This window comes from Atractosteus spatula, chromosome 6 (genome assembly GCF_055471065.1).
Source record: "Atractosteus spatula isolate fAtrSpa1 chromosome 6, fAtrSpa1.hap1, whole genome shotgun sequence".
NCBI classification, from domain to species: Eukaryota; Metazoa; Chordata; class Actinopteri; order Semionotiformes; family Lepisosteidae; genus Atractosteus; species Atractosteus spatula.
Window position 1 is genome coordinate 47,916,948 of NC_142711.1, and position 12,501 is coordinate 47,929,448.

Consider the following 12,501-nt stretch of genomic DNA (forward strand, 5'->3'; position numbering starts at 1 on the left):
AAAAAATCCACACAGATAACATCCCAAGAATTGAACCCAGGACCCCAGCACCACAAAGCAGCAACATTAACCACTGCTCCACCATGCCAACCCTTCAGATATACTGTAGTCTATTTACTGTGAACTGCACATAGTAAAACCTTAAATTGTGTCATACAGCTATGAATAGCGCTAGTTTACTACCAATAAAGAATGCATGAAAATTTGTTGTTTTATTTCTGAAAAAAGACTGCCACTTTATACTGATATATACTGAGTTTGTGGTAGCATTTATGATTCGTAATTGTGCTTGGGGTGAAAAATGAGAATTATGTGCCTCTCTCACACAACTCATGACGTCCAGTATTGGTCTCCAATAGGTTTGTTAAATACAAATGAAAGCTGCAAAACTTTTTTTTTTTGGCATAGCAGCAGTGTTTCTGATACTCCAAAAACATCCCTTTTTTCCGGAAAATATATATATTTTTTTCCATTTAGCATGTAGGTAAAAACCGCAGTAAGCGAGTCCTGTAACAAAAGGCTGTTTCTTCTAAAACCATGCACAGATGCCTATCGGAACAGTTTAAAAAAATAGCTTCTGCTTGATGACTTGCAATCCATTGCGCTGAGCTGTTTAACAGAACCAGCATGCAGTGCTTCCTGCCCTGAAGCCGTATGTCCTGAATTGCCATTCTGGTTTCAAGTATAATGAGCCAGCAAGGATGCTGCCTACTAATTGGATTCTCAATAAAACTGTCACAAACCACAAAACTAAAGCAGCTTTTTCTAGACATTTTCCACAGTTGAGGACTATTGTTACTTTGGAGAATATGGCACTCCCTGCTATTATTCTTGTGGCGCCAAGTCAGAGAAGACAAATTATTGCATGCACTAACTAAAATAGCTAGCACAGACCTAATCTGAAGTCAGCTATCTAAATTGTGTATTTAAAAGTCAAAACAAGGAGCAGGTTAACTGTGCTGCCAATATCAGCACACAAGCTTGCTCAACAAAGGTTTCATACATCATCTCGCAGTTGCGTGTCTCTGGGTTTGCCTCTCCTAAAATAAACTTGATCTTCATGCGTGAAAACTGTACCAAAAAACCGTTTCATAACAGAATATAAATTCCATGGGAATTGAGTAATTGCCTGGCAGCTGCCATGTAAAGTGTTCTAATCAGAAAAACAAATCGGTCAAAATATACGAGTGGGTGCCAAGTTTTAGAGTACGGCCATTAAGGTTCACAACAAAATAGGAAACAAAAGCAGTAAGACGACTTCGCACAACTGCCATCAATAAAATCGTAGGGGGGGACACAAAGCAACGTTTCAACGTAAAGTTTCATCTTCAGCTCAAGAGTATTGATTGGAAATGTGGCTCTGGTTTCGGCTGTTCATGTCTGCTCCGCAGCATGTTTCTAATTTTCCTGGAACGTCTTCAGGCAGCCCACGAAAGAGAGCCATGTAAAAATCACATCCCCAAACTATATTTAAATTGCATTATACAAAACATGGCACTACAAACATGGTGATTGACATTAGAAAAATACAGTTTCAGAGTTTACTCTGCCATATCTAAATGTACCCCAGGCGCACACTGACGCGTATTTCAATTTATTGTCAGTGTCTGTTTTATGAAACCATTAGGATTAGCATTACAGTAATAGTCTTCCCTTTTTTACTCTCGAGAAAAACAACAACCATATGGCAATGGTTACCAAGCAGTAGCATTAGAGGAGAAATGATCGTTATCTGCATTTAAACTTTTACTGGTGCCCTCATACTTCTTCCATTTCCTAATGTATGTTTGCTGTATCTGAGTGTTAGCAGGCTGTGCAAGAGACCCTTCAACACACTATGGCATTAGAGATTTACCTCCTGCATTAACACATTTTCATCCAATTTTTTCTAACTGCTTCTTCCAATTTGGGGGTCAAGAGGGAGCCACAGCCTATCCCAGCAAGCAGCAGACGTAAAGCAGGGTAAGGCAGTTCATTGCAGGACACACGCAGACACAAATAAAGCCAGGCCCACACTCGTACCAGGGGCCAATTTTCCCAAGAGCCAATTAACCTACCAGAACTGAACCCAGGGCCCCAGCCCTGTGAGGCAGCAATGCTAAGCTCTGCGCCATGGTACTGCCCTTGATACCCATGAACTTGAAGAAACATCATGTAAAAAAAAAAAAAATGAAAGAAGTGCCTAAACAAATCTGCAGGTAGGGCCCTCAACCTTGGGGCCACACTGGATGGAAGCTGAGAGCCTGCTTTCTTTTGGAAAGACATGCACACTGGATGAACGAAACGGGGAAGGGGTTCTTTTAAAACGCTGGGAGATGTTCGTGAAGCCCGAAGGGGAAAGTTTGTTTTTAATTTAAAGCTTAAAGGCAGTTTTTCCAAAAATAGGCAATGCTGTGCAAGGGGGCTGGCGATACTAATGAAGTCCAGATGCCTTACCTTCGCTGGTAGCCGCATTCTTTGGAGCTTTTGTCGGTGTGTGATCTGTACTTGAACTCACGTCGGATGAGATGCTTGAACTGCCTTTGCCTAAACAACACAGCAGATCAGAAAATAGCATCAGCACAATTAGCAAACGAAAGGGGGAAAGGAAATCTAACGACCCTTACCAGTGATCGCCATCGCAGTGCATGCGAGAAAGCTGGTACTACGAGACCTGGCTGTCACGCATTGAAAATCACAGTAATCACTCAGCATTCTTTTACTTTTAACACTAATTGCAACCACACAGAAGTTAGCGCAGCTGCATTACTGTGATGATTTGTAGTTGATCGTTGTTATCTTATTCCCAGACCAATGCTGATTGCAGAAGACAACAGCCTTACAACTCACACCCATTGCAGATGTGTAATTTGTTCCCTAGCCTCACAATGTTTTAAGCCTAGAATCCTGTGTCTCTAAAACATGTGTCAGAGTGAAGCTTTTATGTTGTACAGCAATTGGAGGTTAACGAACCCCAAACAGAGGGAAACAATATTAAACACACAAAAGTAGACCTCTTTCCCCAAAGTGATAATTTCATAATTATTTGGAATTATTATTAAATTTCCTCATAAATTAACTCATAAGCAACATTAGATGTGTTATTAGCATGAAGTCCCTAAGCAAGTACTTCTCTAGGTGTTTAGTGCTATATTGCCTTTGCTCCGAAAGAGATACAGCTTTTGCAAGGTTGATGGAATTGGGGTAATCTGAAAACATGGAAGTGCCAATGATGTTGATCATTTCTCAGGTCATCAGTTATGAAGGGTTGTGAAACACTTGAATCATGCCATAAGTATATAGAATTATTATATAAATGGTATCATATGAACAATTCTGAACAGAAAGGAGACAAAAATGACATGCAGGTAAAGGTTTATTCCATGCTGAAAGGAAAAGAAAATAAATTTCGGCTGTGGCACCAGTCCTAAAGGAAGGCTACACAGCCAAAAACGTGTTTCTTGTCTTTTTCTTTCGGCATGGAATAAGCCTTTACCCTTTGCTTTGCAGATGATGCAGCTACCTACTGAAAAATAAAGTTATGCATTTAATTATTTTATGGCCTATAACATCCTCTGCAGTTTAAAGTTTTCATTTTCAGGCTTCACTGTCAGGTGGTCTACAACCCAGCCTCCCCACACAAAAGCACATAAAACATGATATCCTCTGTGACTTTAAGCAAAACCCAGAAGAATTCTGATATTTTGAGCTGGAATTTATAACCCTTAACTCGTTGAGCTTATTGCCTTGTTTACACAGTGAAATCAAAACTTAAACCAATAAACTGTAGATCTTACCAATCAAACTAAGATTTTCATAATTGTTCATGTCATTTTTAAACTGTAGATCTTACCAATCAAAGTAATTTTTTGTGGCATGTTTAGCTGAAGTGGGTCAAAACTGGCCTAGGTACAAGCTGTGCTTACACAATTCTAATTCGGAATTAGAAAGTGTGTTGATGACGTCCCATCAACTCTATGGAGTGAAGGTTTCCCATCCCCAAAATGAAAAGATGCACAGATTGATCATGCATACCTAAAAAATATAATGTATAGCTATACAAAAATATTTTCTTTTGGAAATTATCCCTAATAATAGTCAATTAAGGTACGGTCTTATTTAACACAGTAAAACATTTTTTCAAAAGAACAGAGGTGATAAATTTTGAAATTGTTTTGGTTAAAATGTTCACATTTTTACACTGTACACCCATCATGAATGCTAGAGTGAGAGCATACAATGAATATACAGTATTCAGTATTTACTCATTATTTAAACAAAGTATAAAGTAAGAAGAAGGAAAACTGAAGAATGAGTAGGTAGCATTTTAAACTTTGATTGTGTCACACTACAAGGCAAAAGCTATTTATTGATAACATTAATAATTCATTGTTATATTTTATTCCAGAGCAGCTCTATTTCAGAACCCAATTTTACAGCTGTTAATTAAGGATATTTTCTCTTTTAATGATCAGGTGAAACCTACAGTAGCATACATTTCAACATTTAACCTAGGGGATTACAGTAAAAGACAAATTATCATAACTGAACAGCAGAGAGAACAGTATGCTCTCTAATATTGTTTTGGGAGGTTACTTTAAACCTTACTATGTTTTTCCTATTCATAATAAGCAAAACAATATCCAATTTTATATACTGTGGCAATTCAGCGAAAGTATTTTTTTAGGTACTAATGGAAGCATGCTTTGTTTTTTAGCATAAACTGCTCTAAGGTCAGTTTGTATATATTTTACACTGCACTAAGGATGGCCTCCCTCAAAATGACCAGTGTAAAAAGGTGTGAAAAGGGGATATAAAATTGTAAACAGTGGATTGTCTTTCACAGTCACAGTAAAGGTGCTGTTGTATAATCAGAACTACACATCAAGAACATTGTAAGTAACTAATCTATTGCTGTTTAAGCATACTGTTTCTGTATCTCCAATGTTTTGTTCAACTCAAGGCCTGAAAACTGTAAAATACAACTTAAAACAGAAAAGGAGAAACCACATCTTAGCACAATTACTATTTTTATTTAAATTTCTGTAACTTCAAATGGTCAGTGTGTGTTCGGTATATTTTTAGTTTCTTTTACAGACTTTTTTCACCACCCAAACAACTTACTTTTTTACTTTTACCTCGCACCTTGGTTTCTTGTCCGAAACGTTATATGAAAACTCTTCCCAAGTATCTTCTTCATTATTTCTGCATCACTATAATTATTGTAGGCCTTTATTCACTTTCCTGCTGAATGGCTGTTTACAGAGTTTACAGAGAATCGGTTTATTTGTGTTAACCTCATTTTGGGATAATTTCCATCAGAGGTGTATACAAAGCTACATGAGCTATTTTATAAGCAAAGAACATATCTATCATAGCCACGATGGAAACTCCTTCTCCTGGACTGTATTTCATCTTTATTTTCCAGGAATCAATTTATCATCACCAAATCGTGAAACAAAAAGGTCAGTTACGAAATTAAAACAGCATTATCAGTTGCAGAAAGATATTAATTAAATCACAGAATCTTGGAGAGCTTGCTAGTAGAAGAACATTAAACACCCAGTGATAAAACTGAGGAGATAACAAGAGAAGAAACGTGTAGCCTAATAACCCCTGACCTGTGATGTAATTTCCTCAAAACACTCCACATCCTCTGCACACAGCATGGGTGCAAAGCCTCTTCAGTAATGAGCTGGTCTGCTTAAAGGGCTTTTCTTTGCAACATGTAATAAAAAAACAGTTAGAGTCAATAAAAATGGCTAACAATTCCAATTAAAATCAAGACAAATTTCAATAAAGGCATCCGCACCATCTCTAGTGCTCACAAGACCGACAGTTTCTCTCAGAGATCTATGCAGCTGGTACAGATTACACAAATTCGTGTACAACAAGTAATTTTAAACAGTGTATTTTGCTTGGACTGCAATTTCTGCTCCATAAAGCAAGTAATATAGACAATCACATGCTTTGTTTTGTTCTGTTAACCCTATTCTGCAGTCATAAACCACACTTTCTCTCCCTTGACTGGTTACCTTATGCTGGATGTAGATGAGTTCCAGGCACAGAGAACGCGAGATTGTTTTCTTAAAAATGACAGCGTAAATAATTAATTAATATGGCACTGTTTTAATATGGATGTGGCAAAGTACGTGATCTTCACATGTTCTCTCCAGCTGAGTTTAGAAATACAAAGTGAAAACCAGAAAAGGAAACCGTTCTTTCTGACTTTCTGTCGTCAGTAAGCAATTGGATTTAAAGCCAACAATAAGAAATCAACAGTCTCATCAAACAAGTAAACCAAACAAAAACAGCACCAAAAAAGGCAGGAAAAGATTTGACTCACAGTACCCTAACATGTTTCCAGGTGACAAAACACTTGCGTGTGAAATTAAATGAGAATGTGTTTAGATTTTCAGGACCCTTTGAGACATAATTTTGCTTTGGCTTCATTTTTCTTATTAACAAGTGTGAAATAAACATCTACCAGATGCCAAGATGAATAAGTCAGTTTATGGCATGGTACATTTTTTTCAAACCTTCCACTCTCAATTAAGATTTTTATTTAGTAAGTTCCATAATCTTGTCCAAAATGGCTCCAATATGAATCTTTTCATGTTCAAAACAACAAGTACAACAACTCCTCTTGAAGCTTATTCTGCTTTGCATTTCATAGGTTGTATACTGCTATAAAACAAATCCTTATTCAACTGTCACAACAACTGTCTAAGTTACAAACACTCTTCCAAACTACACAGAAGCTTAACCATAATAAACTGGCACAGTTGGCAGCATGAGATACAATATCTAGTGCTCATATGGAGTTATTCTGCCCTGTAACTGGGGATGTAAAATGAACATGATTTTACGGCTAATCTCAAGTTCCCTGATGTGTACGCTCCTCACAGATTTGGTATTTTTGGTGACACAAGGGGAAAAGCTTGGTCGCTCTGGCAGAGTGAGGGTGCTCTGTAATTGAGTCTTCCATTTTCCCAGCCAGTATGAGACAGCTACCACTCCCCACAACTGATATCCAGGAATCTGTTATTCAGCCATCCTCTTCCATAAGGAAGAGATTCACAAAACACATACAGCATTGTAGAGGTCATGCACTCTGGTCAGGACAATATAATTCCAATACAGTATACTGTACAGTATACTGTACAGTAATCCTAACAACTGCCAGGGAAAATACATTTGAAGATACTGAAATGCATTTTAGCAATAAGCACCTGGATTTAAACCCACTTGCTTTTACTGTATTATATGCAAATTTTGATATACATTTATATATCACATACATACATTTCAGACAATCACAATGTATGTATAAAACTATTTTTCACTTGTGCCTCAATAATTTTGCCAGCCCCCACAGCTCACACTCAAAATCAGAGTCCAAAACTCCCATTAGAATTTTCCAGAGGTCCAAACACAACCTTAAGAAGTCAGAACGATCGTCACGAATCTCAAAATGACTGTAAGTCTCAAACTGTAAAACAAATGTTCACTCGCAAGCATGTACACATGTCAAGCATGACAGTCCACAGTCAAAACAGAAGAGTTACACTTGTAGAGAGGAAACAACGGTCCTTCCTAATTAATTTAGGAATTAACTGGTATACAGTATAGAGGAATTCCCGAAACGTTATCAATTCTGAAGAAATTCAACTGGGCTGAAATCAATTTTTTTTTAAAGCTCCAGATTTAAAGTTGTAACCCATTCAGTTTGACACAAGAAACAACAGGACCAATAGCTTTGGAGTGCAAACCATTCTAAACCCCTAACAACTATAGCTTAACTGTTAAATTAAACTGCATGTCGGTTTATTCAGACTTTAGGCTTTCAGACTTTTAAAGATCATAATGTAACTAAAAAGAAACTACTCAATGGATGCTTTCTATTTTTTTCCATTTATCATTTGTATTAGAGCAATTTACTTAAATGTCACACTACAGGTCTTTTGCATGAAAAAACTTATCTGCCTCTTAGTTTGTCTCCTACAGAGTAGGTGATCCATGAGTTTAAGAGGTACAGTACATAAATTAGCTATGGGAAAAGGTATATAGTACATATTTCATTCTGTACTTCATATTTACTGCTTTTTGTGGACCATGCCACACTTTAACACTTTGTTAAAATGACAATAACTACTACTAAGAATATTTATTATATGCTGCATGTATATCACACCTATAAAGTTATAATACACATAGTTATTGTCAGACATGTTTTAAAGAACAAATAATACAACAATATATTTACTTCGTATTAAGCTCAATAAAATGCAGTGTTAAAAATACTGGTATTTGTTTGTGAGCTATATTAATTAGTGATTATGTGTAATTTTAATGTTTTGTTTTTTATTCCATTAATTGATTTAGGTGATTTATCTGCTTGAAACTTACAGTTTGTTTGTTGCAGCTGAATACGTAGACCTACAGCACTTTATGTACCTATTCAGTACCTTCAGATAAAGTCTTATACTTCTGGTTTTTACTTAAGTCACTGATATTCCTTGTTCAGGAGGATCACTGTGTTGAAATGTAATTACTTTGAATCAAGTTTTTATAGGTCTAGTTTATCACTGTTTCCAGGTTTTATTCCTTGACAAGTAAGTGTCTTATGAACCTTGTTTGACTGTGACCAGCAGTGTACAGGATACAGTATCACTGTACTAGAATTAAGACATAAGCACCACCTCACAATACTACAGTTACAACTAATGCAATGCGAATACATATGTGTTCTTGTGCTAATGGAAGTTCAGATCCACTTTTATTAAACAATATTCCCTTTCCATATGGACAGGGGAAATGAGGGAGTGTATCAGGGACCAGAAATTTGGGTCAGCCACACTGGTCTGCAATCCTGTGTCAGGTACAGTACTGTAAAAAAGCCAAATACAAAATATGTAGGTTTCTGGAAATGCAATAAACCAGGGGAGGCAGGCAAAATCAAAATCAAGCAGTAAATCAAAAACTGAAAACAATAAAAAACACAATTATGAACAATTTTAAATTAAAGTGGAATTTCAAACCAGCAAAATGCTAGGTTTGCCACAGTATTTTTTAGATTTACAGAGGTCATATTTACCATGCTTTTTCCTTGGCTTCATAAATTATATTATTCATTTCTTCATTTAATTTGCCTTTACTACAATATTTTTATCTGGCCATGGTTGCCTAGATTTTAGCTTGTGAAATAGCTCACTGATTTCACTTTATCAGGCATCTGCAAAGATAACTCATATGTAATAGCCTCGGAAGCAAACTTCCTTAATGTGGGTGAAAGATCCATTCTAATCATACTTCTGTATAATGTCACTGCAATCAGAATAACAGTCATACTGTCTGCTTCAGTTGCTGCACATGTATAGTCGCAACAGACAGCAGTTAAAGAGATATTATAAGTTATGTGATAATTGGATTGTTAGGGAGTAAGTTATATGTAGTACATGTTCAATGTCTTCATGAAAGTTGTATTTCTTTTAACATATACAGTGCCTTGCAAAAATATTCAGATCTTTGCACAGTTTCCATATTTTGTTGCTTGAAAGCATGCAGTCATGACAATTTGAAGTAGCAATTAGTGTTTGTTACCAATATGTAGTGTAAACAGCCTACTCCACACATTCAAAGAAAGAGAATTTATGCATAAGTAAAAAACCCTCAAAGTTAGTTGAGCTGGCCTTTGTCTGCATGCAATATGAGATTTTGCAATAAATACACCTATCTCTGTAAGGTCCCTCAGTCAGATACTGAAGTTCAAGCAAGGATTCAAACATCAAGACCAAGATGCTTCCAAAACATCTCAGGGCCAAAGTTGTTAAAAAGAACAACAACAAAAAAGAAAAACAACTGATCACTCCTTTAAGCACTATGAAGTCAGTCATTAAAAAGTGGAAGGTTTATCATACCGCCCAGACACTGTCTGGATCAGGCTATCCATTCAAACTAAGCAACCAAGCATGGGGAACACTGGTTAGGGAAGCAACTATGAGGCCAATAGTGATTTTGAAAGTGCTATAAAGTTCAATGGCTGTGGCGGGGAAAAATGAGTCAACAATATCCCAATCGCTCCACAAAGCTGGCCTGTCTGGAAAACATCTCAAATCCCTTATGGAGTCTGCAACAAAGCATTTAAGTGATACTGAAAACTTGTGACAAAAGGTTCTGTGGTCAGACAAGACAAAATTTGAACTTTTTGGGCTAAATGCAAAGTGTTACATCTGATGCCAACATAGTGCATCAGTCAATTAGCAACGTCCTTACTGCTGAGCATGTTGTAGTTGTGCTTTTTTATCAACGGGTACTGGGAAGCAAATCTTAGAAGAAATTCTGCTCCAGACCTTAATCTGGGACTAAACCTCACCTTTCAGCCGGACAGTTATCTCATGCACAAAGTCAAAGCTACACTAGAGTAGACTGGGTGGAGTGGTGGCACTGTGGCTAAGGATCTGCGCCTCCAGCTAGAAAGTTGCCAGCTCAAATCCCATGGCTGGCAAGAGGAATCCTACTCCATTGGGCCCCTGAGCAAGACCCTTAACCCCAGCTACTCCAGGGGTGCTGTATGAATGGTTGACCCTGTGCTCTGACCCCAAGCTTCTCTCTCCCTGCCTGTGTGTCTCAGGGAGAGCAAGCTGGGGTATGTGAAAAGACAAATTCCTAATGCAAGAAACTGTATATGGCTAATAAAGTGATCATATCTCAACACTAGGAAAGTGAATATTTTTGAGCGTCCCAGTCAAAAGTCTATTGAGAATGTGTTTGAAGACTTGAAAACTGCTGTCCATCAGCAACCCTCAAGCAAACTGAGACAGCCTGAGTAAATCACAGTGTTTGCAAAACTGCTCCCATTACCCACAGTCTGTTACTCAGATCATCACTGGGCTCTTTACTGTAACAGTTTAATTACCCAGTCCTACTGCCATATGAAAATAACAGACTTTATGGTATATGACAGCACCAAATGACAATGGGGAAAACACAAAGCAAACAAAGCAGGGTTGTTGGGCCTAAACTAATGCAGATGGTAATGTACTGTATATGGTACAGCAAAAGGCTGATGTAAATTGACTTGCACTTTGGGGTGCTCATTTTAATCTAACAGAGCCAAACTGAATCTGTTACAGTTTATTATAACAAAAATTATAATAGGGATAATACATAAAAGGAATGCTCAGTGCTATGTTTCAAATACGAATCCTTTGAAACCCCCTCTATCTGAAACTGAACATCTCCGAATGCACAAGAAGAAGAAACACCTCCTTAAGATGATGTCAGAAGGCACATTGGACTGGCCACAAGCATGTTGCAATACTTAGTGCTCTTTGTTATTTTGGTCTGTTAGAAACACAACCTTGGCAAACAAACACAGGCCGAGAATTCTCTAAACTTATTCCGAAATATTAGGACTGAGCACATGCAACAAAATGAAAGTTTTACTGCTTCATCTAAGTATTGTTCTTAAGAAAGACACATTCACGATTGCCTGAATATTAATAAACCAGGTGTTAGAGTTAATGCACACTGCTTATTCCCCTCCTATCCACTGCCTCTTTGTACATCAGTTGCTTCTAAACCTTTGATTCATACACAATCTGAAGTACCAGTTAGTTCACTTTTTTTTAAAAAATGTAGACATTCAGACAGTCTTTTGTGCCAATCAAGATTCAGAAAAATTACAACCTCCATGAGAAACTGAAAACACAATTTTAGACGAGAACACATTTTAAATTGAAACATAACCGGATTTTGGGATATCTGACTAAGTTTGTCATTTGTAAACCCGTTTGTTTAACAGATAGCAAACAATTAGGACTAGTTATGTCAAAGAACATGAGAAAAAGACAAACAAGAGTGATGAAGCAAAGGATCAAAAGGAGTGTATACTCTACAATTCATCACAACATATACAACGGGCTTATTAGGAACCCTTCATAAAGACCACATCTGTATGTTAAACAGAGGACCAAACATTTATTTTTATGAAGAAGAAAAAGTACTTCATTGTATTTCATGTTAGTTATTTTAGTCATTTACTTCTACACAACTAAACAACTTAACTGGCAACTTAAGAACTACCCTGTGTTATCCTGTATACATTAAACAATATTAAACATTTAGAGGAGGTTGCTAAACACGTATTAAATGTCTGAAGTCATTTACTTAAGATTCATGGTTTATTTTTACAAAACAACCAATCATGGGGAGAAAACGTAAACTTGAATCCTGTACGCAATCGCACACACCACTCCTCAACAATATTCCAAATCCAATGATTGTAATCATCAAGAAAGACCACATTATCCAAAGAACAGAAAGAAGTTCCATTCTAAAAAAACTGCTTATAGCTAAGCTAGAGGAATTTTCCCTTGGAAAGTCATAGTCATGTGCATGAATAGTCCAATAAGTGAAAGCTGGGATTTGATAGAAGATGTTCACAGGAACCTTGAAATTCACCTCTTAAATGTAAGTGAAAAAAACAACCATTTTGCATAGAGAGCTACTGGGCTCAGG

The 12,501-nt window shown here is 37.0% G+C and overlaps 1 protein-coding gene across 1 annotated transcript in view; it reads right to left on the reverse strand.

Annotated features, from left to right (window-relative positions):
- The window catches only part of LOC148832986 (F-box/LRR-repeat protein 7-like), a 121,369-nt gene that overhangs the window by 78,928 nt on the left and 29,940 nt on the right, over positions 1 to 12,501 (reverse strand). Inside the window, exon 2 of the mRNA XM_088919662.1 lies at positions 2,437 to 2,526. Within this exon, the coding sequence (XP_088775788.1) occupies positions 2,437 to 2,526 (90 nt within the window). The remainder of the gene's footprint in view (positions 1 to 2,436; positions 2,527 to 12,501) is intronic.